Source organism: Elephas maximus, chromosome 3 (genome assembly GCF_024166365.1).
Source record: "Elephas maximus indicus isolate mEleMax1 chromosome 3, mEleMax1 primary haplotype, whole genome shotgun sequence".
Lineage (NCBI taxonomy): Eukaryota > Metazoa > Chordata > Mammalia > Proboscidea > Elephantidae > Elephas > Elephas maximus.
In genome coordinates this window covers 25,736,784-25,759,920 of record NC_064821.1, presented here as the reverse complement: position 1 = coordinate 25,759,920, position 23,137 = coordinate 25,736,784, and the positions used below count along the sequence as shown (strand labels likewise).

The 23,137-nt window shown below is 38.2% G+C and overlaps 1 protein-coding gene across 1 annotated transcript; it reads left to right on the top strand.

Moving 5' to 3' along the window:
- The first annotated feature begins 14,456 nt into the window (after window positions 1–14,456).
- LOC126071153 (olfactory receptor 18-like) lies at window positions 14,457–15,386 on the top strand. Its single transcript, XM_049875412.1, has one exon. It carries the CDS (start codon window positions 14,457–14,459, stop codon window positions 15,384–15,386), a length of 930 nt encoding a protein of 309 aa, XP_049731369.1.
- Window positions 15,387–23,137: the final 7,751 nt, after the last annotated feature.

Genomic DNA, 23,137 nt, shown 5'->3' with positions numbered 1-23,137 from the left:
ATATTGATGTGTAGTAGAAACAGTTGTAAAAAAAAAAAATAAATATTTTCAACTCACCTTGAATAATTCCATGGAAAATTTTCTAAAAATTTATTTTTGACAGCTTTATTGAGGTATAAGTTACAAATCATAAAACCAGCTCATTGTTATAATTCAATGGCTTAATTAAATTTCTTTAGTTGTACAAACGTCACCTCAATCCAGTTTTAGGAAGCCATGTAGTACAAAGACAGAGACCATTTGGTCAGAGTAATCTTACATTGTGTTGAGTATATGGCATTCACAATGACAGAAGTCAGGATGTGCTCCAGGTCCTGTCAAAAAGCTTCGACAAATATTTTATAAACCAATATTTTAGATTGTTTTCCTAGTCTCCTCCAGTACCTACCTCCTTTCCATAACTATAAAGAAAACAAGTAGATAAGAAGAGTGCCCTCCTGCTCTCTGTTCTTTTATATTGAATGGTTTATTGAAAGAACCCCAGGAGTTCTGGATTCATCTTCTAAGACTTGTTAACTAAAATGTACTTATCATTGGAACTGTTTCCTAATAGTATTTGGAAAAAATCAGTGTATTTGTAAACATTTAATTAGAGTAGAGAGAATATCTGTCCTTTTTGTTTTATTTACAATCTCTTTCAATCTTTGGCTTCCAGGAGAACTGTTGATGTTGTTGTTAGGTGCTGTTGAGTCAGTTTCAACTCATCGTGACCCTATGAACAACAGAATGAAACATTGCCTGGTCCTGTGCCATCCTCACAAGCTTTGCTATGTTTGAGCCCATTGTTGCAGCCAGTGTGTCAATCCATCTCATTGAGAGTCTTCCTCTTTTTTGCTGACTTTCTTTTTCACCAAGTATGTTGTCCTTCTCCAGGGACTAATCTCTCCTGATAACATGTCCAAAATATTTGAGATGAAGTCTCAATATCCTTACTTCCATAATTCAAAAGCATTGATTTTCTTCCATTTTCCTCGTTCACTGTCTAGCTTTCACATGCAAATGAGACAAGTGAAAACACCATAGCTTGTGTCAGGCACACCTTAATCCTTAAAATAACATCTTTGCTTTTAACACTGTAAAGAAGTCTTTTGCAGCATATTCACCTAATGAAATGCGTTGTTGGCTTTTTTGACTGCTTCTTCCATGGATGTTGATTGTGGATCTGAGTAAAATGAAATACTTGACAACTTCAATCTTGTCTCCATTTATCATGATATTATTTATTGGTCCAGATGTGAATATTTTTATTTTCTTTACGTTTATGTGTAATCCATACTGAAAGCTGGGGTCTTTAATCTTCATTAGTAAGTGCTTCAAGTCCTCTTCACTTCCAGCAAGCAAGGTTGTGTCACGTGCATAATGCAGGTTGTTAGTGAGTCTTCCTCCAATCCTGATGTCACGTTCTTCTTCATATAGTCCAGCTTCTCGGATTATTTGCTCAGCATACGGATTGAATAAGCATGGTGAAAGGATACAAACCTGACAAATACATTTTCTGATTTTAAACCACATGGTATTCCCATGTTCTGTTCAAACACCTGCCTCTTGATCCATGTACAGGTTCGTCATGGGCATAATTAAGTGTCCTGGAATTCTCATTCTTTGCAATGTTATCCATAATTTGTTGTAATTCACACAGTTGAATGTCTTTGCATGGTCAATGAAACACAGGTAAGATCTTTCTAGTATTCTCTGCTTTCAGCCAGGATCCATCTGACATCAGCAATGGTATCCCTCGTTCCATGTCCTTTTCTGAACCTGGCTTGAATTTCTGGCAGTTCCCTGTTGACGTACTGCTGCAACCGCTTTTGAATGATCTTCAGGAAAATTTTACTTGTGTTTGATATTAAAGCTATTGTTCTATAATTTATGCATTCTGTTGAATCACCTCTCTTTAGAATAGGCACAGATATGGATCTCTTCCAATTGGTTGGACAGGTAGTTGTCTTCCAAATTTCTTGGCATAGGCAAGTGAGCACTTCCAGGGCTGCATCGCTTTGTTGAAACATCTCAATGGGTAGGCCATCAATTCCTGAAGCCTTGTTTTTGTCAAAGCCTTCAGTGCGGCATGGACCTGTTTCTTCAGTACCATCGGTGCTTGGTTATATGCTATCACCTGAAATGATTGTAGATTATTTTTGGAATAGATATTCTGTGTATTCCTTCCATCTTCTTTTGATGCTTCCTTGGCTGTTCTGCATTTTGCCCATAGAATCTTTCAGTACTGCAACTTGAGGCTTGAATTTTCTCTTCAAGTCTTTAAGCTTAAGAAATCCTGAATGTATTCTTCTCTTGGTTTTCTAACTCCAGGTCTTTGCATATGTCATTATAATACTTTGTCTTCTCAAGCCACCCTTTGAAATCTTCTGTTCAGATGTTTTACTTCATAATTTCTTGCATTTGCTTTATCTACTCCATGTTCAAGAGTAAGTTTCAGAGACTCTCCTGACACCCGTTTTGGTGTTTTCTTTCTTTCCTGTCTTTTTAATGACCTCTTATTTTCTTCATGTAGGATGTCGTTGATGTCATTCCACAAGGTTTGGTCACAACTTATCAGCAACAGGCAAAATGTCTTTTCTCAATGTTCCTGGTAATATTTCTTTATATATGTTCTCTCTATATACCATATAGCAGGTCATATGTGCTGGTTATTGAGCTCTTGTGTCTCTGCTTCAAAAAAACTCCCCCTTCTATACATCACTTTGTGATGCCAGTGTAGAAATACAAGACTGCTCTGATTTTCCATCTGGATTTCTTGTCAGGTTCATCCAATAGTTGTCCACAAAGATCACCACACCCATACCCACCCCAATAAACCCAACTTACTCACTACTCTCCTTGTCCTTTGGTGTGGTTGCCACTTCCTTCAGGTAGTATCTCTGTGTTACCACTTTCTTCCTTCTTTTTTTTTTAATGCCTTTCAGTCTTTCAATAACTATTTAACTAATTATGTATATTAAATCATCTTCATTAAAATAACTAGTGTGGTTTCTTTCTTCTTTATTGAACCCTGACTGATAAATTATAACATGGAGAATAAAGATATATTGTCATGTGTCTGCAATTGGATGCTTACAAATATGCTCAGGAAAAAGTTTGGTTCTAAATGATATGCCTTGGTCAATTATGTACAATTGAAGTTGAAAGTGGAGATGTCATGTTTCCAGGTGTTATGTGACTCTAATGGTTCTTGAGAATCCTTAAGTCACTCAAGTTATTATGAATAAATTTAACTTTATCTGTCTTTCATTACTCTAAGTTACCATAGGGTCATATCCTCAGCAAAGGGGGGGCTCTTTCATCTCTCTAGCTGTAGCCTCCTTGAAATTCCACTTTGGAATCGTGCTTCACTGTCTTCTGTCTTGATGAATCTGTCTTTGGGTTCCTTCTGTCTTTCCTTTAGAGATGCCACACATAGCTCCTGATGCAGCAATATGGGCGCTGAAAATTGGTGCAGTAACTAGCTTAAATTACTCTGCCTCTTACCACAAAGCTGAATCTCCAGTCAACTTTGCTGATGAGAACCTTTGATACTCAAAGTGTACTTTAAGCTTGGTGCCTGACAGAAGACCTTACAATTTCATCTTGGTACAGTGAGAACTTGAGTAATTTTAGGGCAGAGACTGAATATCATTGGTGTCTATACTCAAAAGCTAGCTTAGTTAGGGGATGGATTGAATATATCTACACTTTGTTTAATATTGAATAAGTTATTTACTGAAAAAGTGAAGACATTTTGATATCAATATGTCCAGTATTGGTGGTCTACTAGCCCTTCCCTGTAGATTTCTATTAACTACCAAGATAATAAATGTATGCCTTGTTTGTTTTTATTATTATGAACATTCAATGACATCATTTTTTTTTCAGACTAATAGTATATGCAAGATTAAAAGCCATAGAATAGTGGGTGGATTTTGATCAGTTTTACAAAGAACGTCAACACTACTACCAGTTGCCATTCAGTTGATCCTGACTCATGGTAACCCGCGTGTCTCAGAGATGAACTGTGTTCCATAGGTCTTCAATAGCTGATTTTTCGGAAGTATGTCAACAAGCTTTTCTTCCAAAGCACCTCTGGGTGACATTGAATTTCCAACCTTTAAATTAGCAACTGAGCCTGTCAACTGTTTATACCACCCAAACTGGTCATAAGGGGTTGGTAATAATAATGGTGATGATGATGATGTTACTACATTATCAGGAGCATTTACTGAGGGCTTCATGGTGCCAGGCTCTGAGTTAAAAGTTCCAGGTAACTTATTTTCTTGCATCTGTACCACCACATTCCAAAAAGAGTAACACACATTACTGTCATTGTACAAAGGTGGACAGGAGCACAGCCCTTTTAATGGAACTTGTACCAGGTCTTGGGTTAGAAAGTACTGAAGCCAGGTTTGAATCTGAGTAGTCTGACTCCAGGCACAGGACACTGGGCCATATTCTGCCCTGTCCACCTACCCTGCCATTTCTTTTCCCTGGTCATTACAAGCTATTCATTGTGCTCTTCTGCAGTGTATCCCTTGCTGCTTCAACTATAGGAAGGATATCTGAGATCTCAAGTGAGAATCACAGAAAGAATAGACAGATGGTAATTCTGGGCAGACCTCACTCTTGCCCGTGTTCCTGATTTTTGTTTTAGCTAGCCACTTCTTCCATTCTTTAAATGTAGGCCTTCTCAATCACAAAGGGAGACATATCTCAGAGTCTTGGATTTGATTTCTAGTTAGGAATCTGGAATAAGTTAAAAGGTGTGAAAAAGATTAGTACATGAGCCTCAGAGATTGACTAGTTAGTTTAGAATTCTGTCTGCTCTACTTGTGAATTGAATGCCATGAGGCAAGTTCTTAGTATCTCTGGACCTCTTCATTGTCATCTGCATTAATGTCTAGTAGCTACAACTTCATTAAATAATTATTAAATAAGTAATGAATACTATCTTTGTGATTTGATATATGATGGATGCATGTAATAATAGTAAAATAAAATTTAGATTTATGGCCACGCACTTATGGCCTTGAGAACTCAATACCAAGAGGTCATAATTAGGCAAAGTGGTTCATGTTATTGCAGTCTCTGAGGACTTGTTAGTAATAATGGATAAGGAAGAAGAGAAAAAAAACAAATGTCCTTTTCTCAGGGGGAGCTTGCCTACCCTTTTCACTTCCAAGTTGCAAGAGTCTTTGAATATTGTTATTATTTTTGTTATTAGGCTCAGATTCAGACTGTTCGACTGAAATATCTTGTGATCTGGATCCCTAATAGAGCAGTTTTTTTTCATTTTTATACAAGTAGATATTGAATGCTTAGAAGGAAACAAGTGAGTTTCATTCATTCATGATTCCACAAAGCCTATCACATGCTTGGCATGGTGTAGGCTACAATAATGACAACAACAAAGCTGTGTAAAATATGGATAGACCCTTCCTTGGTTCACAGGAACAGAGGGTAGGCTGTATGGAGTTCACACATTGAGCTCTCCTCCCTTCAAGGATGTCTCCTAGGACTAAAAAAAGATAATATAAAATAGGACATGAATGTATCTATATTATGGACTTTCTATGGGACCTATTATTGTCCATTTAACTGAATATACAATACTCAATTTTTTTTAAATTGTGAAAATTTTCATAAAGCTGGAGAAAAATAAAGAAGGAAGAAAAGGGGGGAAATAACTTATAGGGTAGACCTAAACATCTTTTAAGATTTCAATGCATTCTATGCTCAATTCTCCTGGGACATGATAGGCATCTACCACTCTCATATAATAAAAAAGGACATTAAATATTTTGTGGGATTGTACTTCATCAATAAATATAAGACTCCCATAATGACTCAAATTCTGACTGAATAAACAATGACCAAATATTTATTAAGTGCTAAACCTTCGTTAGTTGCCACATCTGTCTTAGAGTTGGGTGTTACTCTCCTCATATCCAGCTCAGAGAGGTTGAGAAATTTATGTGCAGTCCAAATACAATGCCTGAAATACCAGACTCAGATCTTGGACTTCTGATTCCTATCGCAGTCCTCTGTTTCCTTAAATAAAGCAGAATGATAGTATTTCTTTCCAAAACTGCTTTGATTCCAGATGAGCAAATGGAGGTTGAATGAATGATTCTCCTTCTTACAAGTTGGTGAGTTGGTATGTGAATTAAGGGAATGGGGAAAATGGTTTACAGGTTACTATATAACTGAAATCTTGTAGATTGTAGGGTTTTCTAAAAATAGTAATGCATTTTACTGCATATTTGGAAAATATGGACAGGATGATAATTTTCCTTTGGAGCTATCATGAAATGACCATTAGTAGACTAACTTCATGGATATTTGTGATTCTCTGCCTTGACAAAAAGAACATGTAGCTGATTGTCTTGTTTTTGTTTTGGGTAAATAAATTTTGGTAATCGATAGTAAATTTAAACATGCATTTGTTTTTACACCTCAGACAACTATGATCCAAGCACACATCATATAGAAATGGTCTCTTCTGTGATGTGAAAAGTGGAACAAGGATTTTCATAAGATTGTCACAATAAGAAATGGACTTATATGGGGGCGGGGCCAGGATGGCGGAGTAATCAGATGTTTCCAGTGGTGCCTCTTACAACAAAGACCCCAAAAAACAAGCGAATTGATTATATGTATGACAAGCTAGAAGCCCTTAACATCAAAGGCAAAGTTAAGACATCAAACGGAGCAACAGAGGGAGGAATGGACAGTTCAGACGCACCAAGGAAATGCCAGACGTGACTCGGCGGGAACTAGTGCCCCTCAGCCCTGATCCCCTGGCATAACTTTGGCAGGGCTGGCAATAGCATTCGGGATGCCTTTTTCACAGCCAGAAAGAGCGAGTGGCACACAGCCTACTCACATCTCTGGAATCAGCTAAGAACAGGGCTCTCAGCAAAAGATAAGTGCTTACATCTAATTTACCATGTGGATCAAAAAGCACCATTTTTGAAAGAACACTCTCCAATTTATCTGATCCCTCCTCCTCCAGCCCCAGGCCCCAAGCCAGCTTCAATGAGGGTGGATTTCCCTGGGCCTGAGATAAGTCCTGCAACGTACTCTAAGCCATTCTCCCACCCTTAGAGAAGGAACAAACTAACAAATGGGGAAAAATAACCTGCCATCTCCCCTAATCTGGAAACTCAGGGCAGAAGCAGCTCCTGTGCAGACACAAGTGGTCCATGGACTTTGAATGCCTTTCACCCCTGCATGGACATGTGTGGGCCCATTTCAGCAACTTAGGCCCTTGTAGGCACTGTGCACAGTGTATGTACCTGAGGTCTGACTTCAACTGTTTCAGCTGTGCGGTGGAAAGGTGCGTTTTTGACATCTGACACTGCTGTGCCTATTAAGCAGGGTTCTTACCTATCCACATCAGGGGCCTGAGGACTGGTAGCTCCACCCATGCCACCTAGCCCTCTGTGACAGGGGTCCAAGGATAAGTGATGCCTCCCAGTCCTTATTGCCAAAAGCACTGGGTTCCCATGGTCTGGCTGTAGAGTCCACCCACCTGTGCACACTTTCCTCACAGACACTTGGGGGATGGTTGTCAGCCCCCTGCCCTGCTCAGAGTGTGACCCCCTGCTGCAACCAGATACCTGTGCCTACACCAATCACCCCTGCTCCTCTAAGACTGTAGGTGAGAGTCTAAACCACACACTTGGTGACTGACTACCTGGACACCTGAGCTGAATCATTACAAGGAAAATGAATAGACTCCTAAGCTCATATACTTGATAACAGCTCTATGCATCTGATGACAGGACATCAGATCTTCAAAGGCATCAAGAATCAAGCTAGCACACTCGAGCAGCGTATTTGGGTATATCAAAACAAAGCAAAGAAAAAAACTAGGACACAGTAAGCAAACATAAAATAAATTAATACAATAAATTATAGATGGCTCAGAGACAACAGTCAATATCAAATCACATAAAGAAGTAGACCGTGATCTCTTCAAGATATATTCTGGAAATTACCAGAGGTAGAATACAAAAGTTAAATACACAGAACTCTTCACGAGGTCAGAAGCAAAACAGGCAAGATGCATAACAAGGCAAGAAACACACAGAGAAAGCAGTCAAGGAAATTAAGAATGCTATTTAAGGGCATAATGAAAAATTTAATAGGCTGCAAGAATCCATAGAGAGACAGCAAACAGAAATTCAGAAGATTAACAATAAAATTTCAGAATTAGACAATTAAATGGAAAGTCAGAGGAGCAGAATTTATGAAACGAATACCAGAATTAGTAAGATTAAGGATAAAATACTTGGAACCAATAAACTCAAAGAAAAATCAGGGAAAAGAATTAAAAAAAAATGAAGAAACTCTAAGAATCATGTGGAACTTATCAAGAGAAATAACCTATAAGTGATTGGAGTACCAGAACAGGGAGAGATAAAGAAAATACAGAGAGAATTGTTTGCAGAAAACTTCCTTGATATTGTGAAAGATGACAAGATATCTATCCAAGATGCTTATTGAACTGCATAAATAGTAGATCCCAAAAGAAAGTCACCAAGACATATTATCATCAAACTTGCCAAACCAAAGATAAAGAATTTTAAGAGTGGCTAGGGATAAAGGAAAAGTCACCTACAAAGGAGAGTCGATAAGAATAAGCTCGGACTACTCAGCAGAAACCATGCAGGCAAGAATGCAATGGGATGACTTATATAAAGCATTGAAGGAAAAAAATTGCCAGCCAAGAATCACATATCCAATAAAACTGTCTCTCAAATATGAAGACAAAATTAGGACATTTCCAGATAAACAGAAACTTAGGGAGTTTACAAAAACAAAGCCAAAAGTACAAGAAATACTAAAGGGAGTCCTCAGTTAGAAAATCAATAACATCAAATAACAACCCAAGACTAGAACTCAGGACAGAACAAGCAGATACCAACTCAGGTAGGGAAAACACAATATAAATCAAGATACAAAACCACTCAAAATGGGGAAACAGCAATGTCATTATGTAAATGATGACAACATTAAATCAATAGAGACTAAAAAATGTAGTCATAGATCTTTCATATGGAGAGGAAGTCAAGGCCATATAAACAGATAACAGTTTGGTTTAAACTGAGAAAAACAGGGGTAAATAATAAGGTAACCACAAAGGAAATTAACAATCCTACACATCAAAAGGAAATACAAGAAAAACATAAAGACTCAGCAAAAATAAAATCAACAACAATGAATAAGAGGAAAAGACACAATATAAAGAAAAATGACTCAGCACAAAAAATTAAGTGGGAAAAAGATACTGTCAACAAGGCACAAAAAAAAGACACCAAAATGACAGCACTAAACTCATACCTATCCATAATTACACTGAATGCAAGTGGACTAACTGCACAAATAAAGAGACAGAGAGTGGCAAAATGGATAAGAAAAAACATCATCTGTCTATATGCTGCCTACAAGAGACACACCTTAGACTTAAAGACACAAACAAACTAAAACTCAAAGGATGGAAAAAAATATATCAAGCAAACAACAATCAAAAAAGAGCAAGAATGGCTATAATAATTTCTGATAAAATAGACTTCAAACTTAAATTTACCACAAAGGAAAAGGAAGGGCACTATATAATGATTAAAGGGACAATATACCAGGAAGCTATTACCATATTAAATATTTATGCACCCAATGTCAGGGCTTCAAGATACATAAAACAAACTAACAGCATTGAAAAGCAAGATAGATAGCTCCACGATAATAGTAGGAAACTTCAACACACCACTTTCAGTGAAGGACAGAGAATTCAGAAATAAGCTCAATAAAGACGCAGAAGATCTAAATGCCACGATCAACCAACTTGACCTCCTAGACATACACACAACACTCCACCCAATAGCAACCAAGTAAAGTTTCTTTTCCAATGCATGTGGAACATTCTCTAGAATAGATCACATATTATGTCATAAAGCAAGCCTTAACAGAATCCAAAACATTGAAATATTACAAACTATCTTCTCTTATCAGAAAGCCATAAAAATAGAAATCAACAACAGAAAAAAGCAGGGAAAATAAATCAAACACATGGAAACTGAAAAACACCTCACTCAAAAACTACTGAGTTATAGAAGAAATTAAGGATGGAATAAAGGAATTCATAGAATTCAATGAGAATGAAAACACTTCCCATCAGAGCCTTTGGGGCACAGCAAAAGCAGATATCAAAGGTCAATTTATATCAATAAATGCATGCAACCGAAAGAAGAAAGAGCCGTTATGTTCCATAGGATTTCCATTGGCTGATTTTAGAAGTTGATTGACTGGATATCCTTCCTCCTCTGTCTAAGTCTAGAAGCCCAGGGAAATCCGTTCAGCATCATAGCAACACGAAAGCCTCCAGTTTCATTTGGGTGGTGGCTGCATAAGAGGTGCATTGGTGAAGAATTTCAATCGGGTCTCCAACATGGGATGTGAGAATTCAAGCACTGATCTATCGATACCCTCCTTGACTGCTTTGTAGAGTCCTCTAATTGACTTCTTTTCCTTTCTTTTTTTAAGAGGAAAGGATATTAAATATTTCTTATGTTTCCTCAATAAAGATATCTTACTGTCTTTATAGATTTGTTATCTGAAGGTATCCTTACCAAAAACAAAAAACAAATCAAACTCATTGCCGTCGAGTCATTCTGACTCATAGTGACCCTATAGGACAGAGTAGAATTGCCCCATAGGGTTTCCAAGGAGCACCTGGTGGATTTGAACTGCTGACCTTTTGGTTAGCAGCTGTAGCTCTTAACCATTATGCCACCAGGGTTTCTGAAGATGTCCTTAGTATTCTAATATTCTGCAGTCCAGTGTCCCTAAAGACATGAACAGTGTAGAAACCAAGGAGGAAAGAATTATAAGAAGAATGGGTTTGTCACAACTGAGAAATATTGCTTAAGGATATTATGATTATGAGATTATCAAATTTGAGTCCTTTCTTGTGAATTGCTTGAATCCAAATTATAGACCCAGTGATGGGTATGTGTATTCTTGCTTTCTTTGTTACAACCCTATTTTCTTTTCCTAAAGCTGTCTCAGCTGGGATCTTCTCTCCAGAGAGACAAATCTTAAATGAGATATGGAAATGGTATAGAAATCCTCATTCTCCCTAAATTAATTGATCAATTTACTGCATTTGCTGACATCACTTACTGAATCTACAAATGAGAAAAAAAAGAAGTCTGAACTTCATATATAAAAAAAAAAATATATAACATCCCTGCAATTTACAGAGAAAAGTGAGAATACAGGTGTGATTCCTCCTGAGAAGAGGACATTCCAGAACATTCACTTTTTTCCTCACTCATCTGGTAATTTAACAAACCCTCAGAGATCGGTAGAACATAGATCAGTTAGGCTAATTACGAGCTCTGTGAGTTGCGGTCTCAAAACCATAAGACTAAGAATTATTAGCCTGTGTCTCCAGCCATTCTAGGAGCCCGTTCCAGTCCAGCAGGCCACATATGTGTGTCACTTCCTCCCAGAGTCATCATCCTCATCAGGACACCCATGCCTGAGTCTGTCTTCCTGACATTCTTGAGGAAGGAGCCTCAGCCCTCATCACCCACCAGCCACAGGAGGAGCAGTGGACACACACTCCTTGGCCATGCCCCAGTGGAGACACCATGCCCAGTGAGTGCTGAGGGAAACAGGAGCACAGGAGGGACTGCCAAGAGCATTGTTTTTCATCATCAGGCCCAACAGCACAGTCAGGGTAGTCAGGATGGAGGACCCAGAATAAAATTGTTCAGCTAAGTGGCTTACGAAGTTTACGTTCTTTGTACTGTTGGTATTTGAACACTTTCACTCAGACTTCTGCTCTTCTCTAACACCATTTTTAGCTTCCATAGGCATTACCCCCATCAAAGCAGGAAATAAGTCCCTCTAACCTGTCCCCTACCAAAAACAAAAAATCCTAGAACTCATTGCTGTTGAGTCAATTCCTACTCTAGCAATCCTACAGGACAGAATAGAGCTGCCCTGTAAAGTTTCCAAGGAGTGCCTGGTGGATTCGAACTGCTGACCTTTTGCTAGCAGCCATACCTTTTAATCACTATACCACCAGGGTTTCCAAGCTAACCCCTAAACCAAAAAAAAAGCCATTGCTGTCAAGTCAATTCCTACCCAAAGTGACCCTAAGCTTTCCTAAGTGATCATGAAGCAGATAATGATGGTGATGATGACAACAACTGCAATACCACCAAACTGTGTTGAGGACATCCTTTTACCAAGCTCTGAGTTATATGTTATGTAGCTTTTTTTCATTTCATCTGCACAATCACCTCCAAGATATAGATGCACAGATTATTAGTATATTATAGGTGTGGAATGGAGAACAGCAATTTTCTGTATTTTAATCAAATTTTGGTGTAGAAAGGGGTGAATTCAGGTATGAACCTGGGCAGTGAGACTCCACTCACAGGACACCTAGCCAATATTCTAACCTCTTAGCACAACCTTCTATTTATCCATATGGTTCATCCCAGGTGGAGGGCTTACAGGGAAATGACAGTCTCACTCCTTTCTGCTTCCCTAGAGCCTACAAAAGTCCTGATCGGAATGCATCAACACAGTGGCTGTGACAATGGGCTCAAACACAGCAATAATTATGAGGATGGTGCAGGACTGGGCAGCACGTTTTTCTGTTGTATATAAGGTCACTATGAGTTGGGAAGGACTCAAAGACATCTAACAACAACAACACAGCCTACACCACACTTGGCACAGTGTAGGCTACCGAAACAAGAAATTTTTGTTAAATATTGATTGTCCTTTTTTAATTCACATGAGCAAAGTGTAGTCAATTTGTTGTTCACATACTGGTTGCTTTTTTGCTTCTGCTTTCCTCCCTCCCAGAGGGGTCCAGCAGGACTAGAGAGAAGAAAGAGACTCAGCGCTCTACAGAGTTAGGATGGACTCCCTTCTACGCAGAATTTGGCTCAAATGTTGAGGCTAATGAGACCACACACATACCTACCAAAAGTGGATGAAAAGGCTTATTACTCAAAAAAGAGACTGTCTAGGGAGACTCTGGCAGGCTCCCGAGATGGTCCAAATGTGGCTTGAAAGAGCAAACAAAGGGCCTGGAAAGGGATTTTTTTGTGGTTAGGAGATGAATCTGGCCTGAATGTTCTAGCACATCGGCAGGGCTTTGCCCGGTTTGAATCTATTGCCAACGTCAAAAGAGAGAGCACCTGGACTGTCTTATCAGCTTGCCCAGATGTGGGCAGAAGGCAGGGAGGGTGAGATTTAAGAGCTGTCAGCAATAGAACTTTCAAACAAATAGAGGCAGTTTTTTTTTTTTTTTTTTAAATTAAATAGCCCTTATAAAAAAAAAAAAAAAAAGGATGTTTATAAATATCCCGAAGGATTTCATTGTTGTTGTTGTTGGGGAAAATGTTTAATACATTTTCCATGTCAATAAAAAAATTAGAATCCAGTATGTTTTGAAAGCCTAAAGAAGGTCAAAGGAATTTATTGCATCGAATTTTGATGAAATAGAATACATTTTAGAGTGTTTTAGTGTCCTTTAATTAGACTGATTTTATTCTTACAGGGAAAAAGATATTTCTTATTCCATACACTTCCTTCATTAAGAGGGTGTCTTAGTCACCTACTGCTACTACTATAGCAGAAATACCACAAGTGGATGGCTTTAACAAAGAGAACTTTATTCTCTTACTGTCTTGTGGGCTACAAGTCCAAATTCAGGGCATCAGCTTCAGGGGAAGACTTTCTCTGTCAGCTCTGGAGGAAGGTTCCTGTCATCAATCTTCTCTTGATCTGGGAACATCTTAGCACAAGAGTCTCATGTCCAAAGGATGTGCTCTGCTCCTGGTGCTGCGTTCTTAGTGGTATGGGGTCCCCTTGTTTCTCTGCTCGCTTCTCTCTTTTATACTTCAAAAGAGATTGGTCCAAGACACTATATAATCTTATAGATCTCATCAATACAACTGCCATTAATCCTTCTCATTACGTCATAGTGATAGGATTTATAACACACAGGGAAATCACATCAGATGACAAAATAGTAGACAATCATACGATACTGGTAATCATGACCTAGCCAAGTTGAGAGATATTTTTGGAGGACAAAATTCAATCCATGACATAGGGATGATATTTTACTGACTGTATGGATTTGGAGTCTCTAGATGTTCTTGCTCCTCTAACATTCTTCAGTTGAGTGTCTCTGAAGTGGGTATGGATAGAAAAGGATGAATAATAGTACAAAAATGAAGGAGAAAGGGTTCTAGGAAGAATGGGGTATGCCGCAACTGGGAAACATTGCTGAACGTGGAGCTTGGTCCTTAAGTGTGAATGCTTTACTTGTGAATTTTCTGAATTAAAAATAGAAACACAGAGCTAGGTGACCATTTGCTTGTTTCCTTTTACAATCCTTTATCTTCTTTCCCAAAAGGTGTCTCTGCAACATGGAACCTCAGAATCTTACACGTATCTCTGAATTCCTCCTGCTGGGTCTCTCAGAGGATCCAGAACTGCAGCCCCTCCTCTTTGGAATGTTCATGTCCATGTACCTGGTCACAATTGCTGGGAACCTGCTTATTATCCTGGCTGTGATCTCCAACCCCCACCTGCATACCCCCATGTACTTCTTCCTCTCCAACCTGTCCCTAGCTGACATTGGTTTTACCTCTACCACAGTCCCAAAGGTGCTTATGAATATTCACTCACACCAAAGAGACATTTCTTACGCAGGCTGCCCGATTCAGTTGGCTTTTTTGTATCTTTTTGGATATCTGGACAGTTTACTTCTGATGGTGATGGCCTATGACCGGTTTGTGGCCATCTGTCATCCCCTGCACTACCCAGTAATCATGAACCCCCGTCTATGTGGTGTGCCGGTCCTGGTGTCAATTTTCATCAGTTTTTTTGACTCCCAGCTACACTGCATAATGGTGTCACAACTTATATTCTGCACAGATGTGGAAATCCCTAGTTTCTTCTGTGACCCTCCTCAACTTTTCAGTCTTGCCTGTTCTGACACCTCCACTAATACCATATTAATATATTTAGTTGGTGCTATATTTGGTGGTGTTCCAATCTCAGGGATTCTTTTCTCTTATACTCGAATTGTTCCCTCCATTCTGAGAGTCCCATCATCAGGTGGAAAGTCTAAAGCTTTTGTCACTTGTGGCTCTCACCTGTCAGTTGTTTGCTTGTTTTATGGAACGGCCGCTGGATTATACCTGAGCTCAGCTGTCTCACCTTCTCTCAGGATGGGTGCAGTGGCCTCAGTGATGTTCACTGTTGTTACCCCCATGCTGAACCCCTTCATCTACAGCTTGAGGAACACAGACATCAAGAGAGCACTGCAGAGACTTCTTAGCAGAATGTCTTAATTTGAAGACCTGTGGCTTTTTTTGTGGTGAGTGTGTTATATTTGGCAGGGAAACCAAACATGTGGTGCTGCAATACTTGCTCCTTTGGTCTCATAATTTGTGTAGTCCCATGGATTTCATTCCTCTTGATTTTTCATATCACAATATTATATTGCTTATTTGGGACATTTTTTGGGACTGCACAGTGTTCTGGAACCTGCTGTACAACATAGTATCTGCCCAACTGAGTCACACGACACTCATAGTGCCTTCTGTATTCATCTATGACAGGCATCCTGGTGAAATGCAGTTTCTTTAAAAAAAATATAATCCTCCACCTTTTCCATAGTTCATGATTCTGTCCATAAAACTTTTATATCTATCTCATTTATTTAAACAATTTGGGTGTGATAATGCTTGCTCTTGCTTTTAGGTGCTGTTGAGTCAGTTCTGACCCATAGTGACCCTATGTACAACAGAATGAAACAATGCCCAGTCCTCCATCATCCTCACAATTGGTGTTGTTATGCTTGAGCCCAGTGTTGCAGCCACTGTATCAATCCATCTCATTGAGGGTCTTCCACTTTCTCACTGACCATCTACTGTACCAAGCATGATATCCTTCTCCAGCGACTGGTTCTTCCTGATAACATGTCCAAAGTGAGACGAAGTTTTGCCATCCTTGCTTCCAAGGAGCACTCTGGCTGTGTTTCTTCCAAGACAAAATTGTTGGTTCTTCTGGCAGCCCATGGTCTATTCAACACTCTTTGCCAACACCATAATTCAAAGGCAGCAATTCTTCACTCTTCCCTATTCATTGTTCAGCTTTCGCATGCATATGGAGTGTTTGAAGATATCATGGCTTGGGTTAGGTGTCCCTTAGTCCTTAAAGTGATTTCTTTTTTTTTTTTTTTTCTTTTTTACTATTTCTCAAGATTTTATAATAGTGGTCTTATACAATATTTGTCCTTTTGCCTCTGACTCATTTCGCTCAGCATAGTGCCTTCCAGGTTCCTCCATGTTATGAAATGTTTCAGAGATTCGTCACTGTTCTTTATCGATGCATAGTATTCCATTGTGTGAATATACCACAATTTATTTAACCATTCATCCGTTGATGGACACCTTGGTTGCTTCCAGCTTTTTGCTATTGTAAACAGAGCTGCAATAAACATGGGTGTGCATATATCTGTTTGTGTGAAGGTTCTTGTTTCTCTAGGGAATATTCCGAGGAGTGGGATTTCTGGGTTGTATGGTAGTTCTATTTCTAACTGTTTAAGATAACGCCAGATAGATTTCCAAAGTGGTTGTACCATTTTACATTCCCACCAGCAGTGTATAAGAGTTCCAATCTCTCCGCAGCCTCTCCAACATTTATTATTTTGTGTTTTTTGGATTAATGCCAGCCTTGCTGGTGTGAGATGAAATCTCATCGTAGTTTTAATTTGCATTTCTCTTAAAAAGTGATTTCTTTTTAACACTTAAAGAGCTCTTTTGCAGCAGATTTGCTCAGTGCAATACATTGTTTGATTTCCCGAATGTTGCTTCCGTGGGCATTGATTGTGGATTCAAGGAAAATTAAATCCTTAACAGTATCAGTCTTTTCTCCATTTATCATGACTTTTCTTATTGGTCCAATTGTGAGAATTTTTGTTTTCTTTATGTTGAGATGTAATCCATACTGAAGGCTGTAGTCTTTGATTTTCATCAGTAAGTGCTTCAAGCCCTCTTTGCTTTCAGCAAGCAAGGTTGTATCATCTGCATATCACAGGTATTCATAAGGTTTTCACTGGCCAATTTTTTCAGCAGTAGACTTCTAGGTCCTTCTTCCTAGTCTGTCTTAGTCTGAAAGCTTCACTGAAACCTGTTCATGAAGGGCGACCCTGCTGGTATTTGAAACACTGCTGGCAAAGCTTAGAGCATCACAGCAACAAGAAGTCACCACAATATGACAGACTGACAGACATGTGATCCTTACTACTGTTCCCTCAATCTTGGCTTCATATTGGTATCAGCTTGTGCACATTAAAAATACACACACCTGATCCCTTAAATAACAAACTGTATGAAATCCAATGGTCTATATTTACCCTAAAACAAGGATGAGATGCTAAGGTAGGGAAGGGGAGATAGATCAATGGAAACAGAAAAAAAAGAATGAAAATAATGAGAATGTTGACACATTGTTAAAAACGTAACTAAAGTCATGGACAAGCTGTATAAGAATTTTTATATAGGAATCAAATTTACTTTGTAAACTTTCACCTAAAACACAATAAAATGTTTTAAAAAATACTCATGCCTGAGTGTCAACACCAGAGCGTCTGGTTTATTTAGAGTGGGGTGTGGGGTAAGACAGAGTATTTTTCAAAGCACCCTGGCAGGTACTAGTGGCAGCCAAGGTTGAAGACTACTGATCTCAGTGGAGCCATAGTTCAAAAATGACTAATATGTCTTGTGTCCTTTATTCCTCATGAGAAGATGCTAAAGATCTTAAAGTCATCAGAGCTCACAAGAGAGAAGATATGAGGGAACTTACCCTAGCAACTGGCAATATAGCTTTTCTCAATATTCCTGGTAATATTTCTTCATATATCTTCTCCTTCTACACCATATTGTTGTTGTTGTTAGGTGCTGCCTAGTTGGTTTCTACTCATTGCGACCATATGCCATAGAGTGGATCACATGTGCTGGTTATTGAGCCCTTGTCTCTCTGCTCCAAATTCCCCTTTCTGTACTATATTTTGTGATGCCAGTGTGGAAATCTTCATACCACTGCTCTGATTTTCCACCTGGTTTTCTTGCCAGGCTCTTTCTATAGTCATCTGTCAAGATAACCAACCCCCACTCCAAAAAAAAAAAAAAGTCCAACCTTTTCACTATTCTCCCCAACCTTTTCACTATTCTTCTTATCCTTTGGTGTGGTTGCTACTTCCTGCAGGTAGTATCTCTGGGTTACCACTTTTTTCTTTTATACCTTTTATTCTTTCAGTAACTGTTTAACTAATTACCTAAATTAAATCATTTTCATTAAAATTACTAGTGTGGTTTCGTCTTGATTGAACTCTGACTGATAAATCATAACATGGAGAATAAAGATACATTGTCATGTGCCTGCAATTGGAAGCTTACAAATGTGCTCAGGGAAAAGTTTGGTTGTAAATTATATGCCTTAGAGAAGGGTGTACAATTGAAGTTGAAGCTGGAGATACCATATTTCCAGTTGTTATACGACTCTAATTGTTCCTGAGAATCATTGTTACCCAAGTCACTATGAATAACTTTAATTTTATCTGTTTTTCATTACTCTAACATAGAAAAGGGTGATGTCTCCAGCAAAGGGAGTCCTTTTATCTCTCTATTTGCAGACTGCTTGGAATTCCACTTTGTAACCATGCTTCACTCTCTTCTGTCTTGGTGAATCTGTCTTGGGGCGTCTTCTGTCTTTCCTTTAGAGATGCCACACAGAACTCCTGATACAGCAACGTGGGCTCCGAAAGTCTGTGCAGCAACTACTTTCAATTACTCTGCCTCTTACCACTAAGCTGAATCTCCAGTCAACTTTGCTGATGAGGACCTTTGTTACTGGAAGTGTGCCTCAAGCTGATGCCTGACAGCAGATCTTACAATTTTATCTTTGCATAGTGAGACCTTGGGCAGTTTTAGGGCAGGAACTGAGTATCATTGGCCTTTATACTCAAAAGCTACCTTAGTTAGGGCATCGATTGGGTATATCTACACTTTGTTTAAAATTGAAGAAGTCACTCACTGACTCACAAGAAAAAGTGAAGACATTTTGATATCAATACATCCAGTACTGGATGGACTACTAGCCCTTCTATATAGATTTCTGTTAACTCCTGAGATAATAAATGTATGCCTTGTTTGTTTTTATTATTATGAACATTCAATGACATCAATTTTTTTTCAATTTAATAGTACATGCAAGATTAAAAACCATAGAATAATGGGTGGATTTTTATAAGTTCTACAAATAAGATCACCACCACCAATATTTGCCATTGAGTTGATTTGAAATCATGGTGACCCATGTGTCTCAGAGTAGAACTGTGTGCCATAGGATTTTCAATAGCTGATTTTTTGGGGATTGGATCGCGAGGCCTTTTTTCCAAGGGGTTCTCTGTGTAACATTGAACTTCCAACCTTTAAGTTAGCAACCAAGCACATCAACTGTTTGTACCACCCAAGGACTCCATACTGATCATAAGGCGCGGGGGTGATAATACTAATGATGAGGATGATGATGTTACTACATTATCAGGAGCCTTTACTTAGGGCTTCGTTGTGCCAGGCTCTGAGCTAAAAGTTCCATGTAACTTATTTTCTTGCATCTGCACCACCAGCTTCCAAAAGGAGTAACACACATCATTGTCATTTTACAAATGAGAATAGGGACACACCCTTTTTATATAACTTGTACCAGGTCTTGGGCTAGAAAGGGGTGAAGCCAAGTTTGAATCTGCACAGTCTGACTCCAGACAAAGGACACCAGGCCATATTCTGCCTTGTCCACCTACAATGCCATTTCTCTTCCCTGGTCACCGAAAGCTATTAATTGTACTCTTCCAGAGGGTATCCTCTGCTTCATTAACTATAGGAAGGATATCAGAGATCGCAGGTGGCAATCACAGAAAGAATTTGTGGATGATAATTCTGGGCAGACCACTCTCTTTTCCCCTGCTCCTGGACTTAGTCTTCGCTATCCACTTCTTCTATTCTTTAAATGTAGCCCCTCTCAGTATCAAAGGGAGACATATCTAGTCAGGAATTTGGAATCAATTAAAAGGTGTCAGAGATTGAAAACTTAGTTTTGAATTCTCTCTGCTCCACTTGTGAAATGTGTGCCATGGAGCAAGTTCTTTGTATCTCTAGGCCTTAACATTGTCACCTGAGCTGATGCCTAGTTGGTACAACTTCAGTGAGTGATTGTTAAATAAATAATGAAAGCTATCTTTGTGATTTGATATATGATGGATGCATGATGTAATAGTAAAACAAAATTAGATTTATCACCTTGAGCTTGTGGCCTTGAGAACTCAATGCTGAGAGCTCGTAATTAACCAAAAGGATTCATGTTATCATAACCCTTGAGGACTTGTTGATAATAATGGATGAGGGAGAAGAGAAATACAAATGTCCTTTTCTCAGGGGGAACTTGCCTATCCTTCTCACTTTCACATTGCAGGGATCTTTAAGTATTATTATTTATATTATTAGTCTGAGATTCATACTATTCGACTAAAATATCTTGCGATCTAAAGGTTTGGTTTTCTCTAGATCCCTAATAGAACATTTTATTTTCATTTTTATACAAGTAGATATCAAATGCTTGAAAGGAAACAACTGGGTTTCATTCATTCCTGATTTCCCAAAGCCTATCCTGTGCTTGGCACAGATTAGGCAACAATAACGACAACAAAGCTGTGTTAAATATGGAATAGACCCTTCCTTGGTTCACAGAGTGTAGGCTGTGTGGAGTTCACACACTGAGCTTTCATCCCTCCAACTTTGTCCCATAGGACTGGAGACAAGATAAAACAGGACATGAGTGTATCTATATCATGAACTGTTTATGGGACTTATTATTGCCCATTTAATAGAATGTACAATATTCAATTATTTTTCATAAAGATAAAAAAAAAAAAAGAAGTAAGAGAAGGGGGAAATAACTTATGGTGTGGACCTAAATGCATTTTAAGATTTCAATGCATTCTATGCTCCACTTTCCTAGGAAATGACGGGCATCTGCCACTCTCGTATAATCAAATAAAGAAAAAAGGACATTAAATATTCTCTGGGATAGTATTTCATCACTAAATACGTGACTCCCATAATGACTCAAACTCTGATTAAATAAACAACAAGCAAATATTTATTAAGTGCCAAAGCTTCATTAGCTGCCACATCTATCTTGAAGATGAGTATTATTCTCCCCATATCCAGCTCAGAGAAGTTGAGAGATTTACATGCACTCCAAATGTAATGTCTGAAATATCTGGACTCTGATCATGGTCTCACGATTCCTATTGCAATCTTCTGTTTCCTTAGCTGGAGCAGAATGATTGCATTTCTTTTCAAACCTGCTTTGGTTCCAGATGAGCAAATGGAGGCTGAATGAATGATTCTTCTTCTTAAACAACTTGGTGAGTTGGTCTGTGAATTAAGGGAATGGGCCAAATGGTTTACAGGGTACTTTATAGCTCGAATCTTGTTTATTGTAAGATTGTCTTGAAATAGTAAAACGTTTTACTATATACCTTGAAAATCTCTGAGATAAGAAAATACTGTTTTGGGTATACAGGATGATAATTTTTATCTGGAGCTATCATGAAATGACCATTAGTAATGCAACTTCATGGATGTTTGTGATTCTCTGCCTTGACAAAAAGAACATGTAGTTGGTTGTCTTATTATTCTTTTGGGTAAATAAATTTTGGTAATTCAGAGTAAATTTAGACATGCATTGATTTATATACCTCAAATAACTACACTCCAAGCACACATCATATAGAAATTCTCACTTGTGTGATATGAAGAGTGGCACAAGAATTTTCATAGGATTGTCACAATAAGAAATGGGCAGATAAAATGATGTCCCTCTCTCAGATAATACCATGCATCATATGTACTTCACAGGGACACTTTCAACCTGATGGTGTAGTAAATGGGGATTCTTGGGAGACGAGGTGTGTAGTATATACTATTTAGGCACATTTTCAAGAAAAATGCTTCTGAATACATAAGTCCATACTAATATTATGGAAACATTGAATGGAAGTGTACCCACCAAATGTATGGCAGTGCTTGCCTTTGACAAACAACTACCTGGAGGAATGGCATCATGCAGGGATATCTACAATATTCAAGTTTTTATTGGTAATATTTTAAGTGCCTATAAAATTTGGGCTTTAAAGCAAATACTGTTAAATAATTCTATTTTTAATATAACATTTAACATAATATGGTCAGTGAGTGTAAATCTTAAAAAAAAAGAAACGGGTAACATTATTGGAGTGCTTACTAAGTGCCTGGCAATATTATAAAGTAATGGTTCTCAACCCTGGCTGGGCTTTTTGATGACTAAGGGTTTCACATGCAAAGAATCTAATTTAATTGGTTCTTGGCTGTGGCCAGTTCATTAGTATATTTTATAAGATCTGTAGGTAATTATAACGATCAACTAACATTGAGAAGCACTGGTTTCAACATTTTATATGTATTATTTAATTTCTTACAACAACCCTAAAACTTAAGTTCAATTAAGATGAGTGTTTTTATGAATGTGCAAACTACCCAGGTGTTTTTCGTATTGTTCTCTGCTATTTTCACTCTTATTTTCCCAAATTAAACCATACTGTGATATTCCAAGAAAAATGAAGACCTGAGTTGTCATCAGAAGGCTGAAAAGAGGAAAATTGCAATCTCCGTATCAGAAGGGGTTGACTTGAAAAGCTCTTAAATCGGCATAAGATGGCTAGGTTTCAGGTATGGCTGTGGTAACTCCCTGATTCTAAATATTTCAGCTGTAAATAAGAGAGTTGTTTAATGAGAAAATAAGGCTTGGCAAATATTTAGGATATAAATACATTTAATATACTTTTTCAAGCCAATACAAAATGGAGATAAAGTGAACTCAGCATCAAGTTTCCTGAGATGGTTTAGCAGTGATACAAATATATTTTGAAACATAGGAAAACAGTGGTTCTTAGAAGTTAATTATTGTTTACTCATTGACATATGTACATTACTGC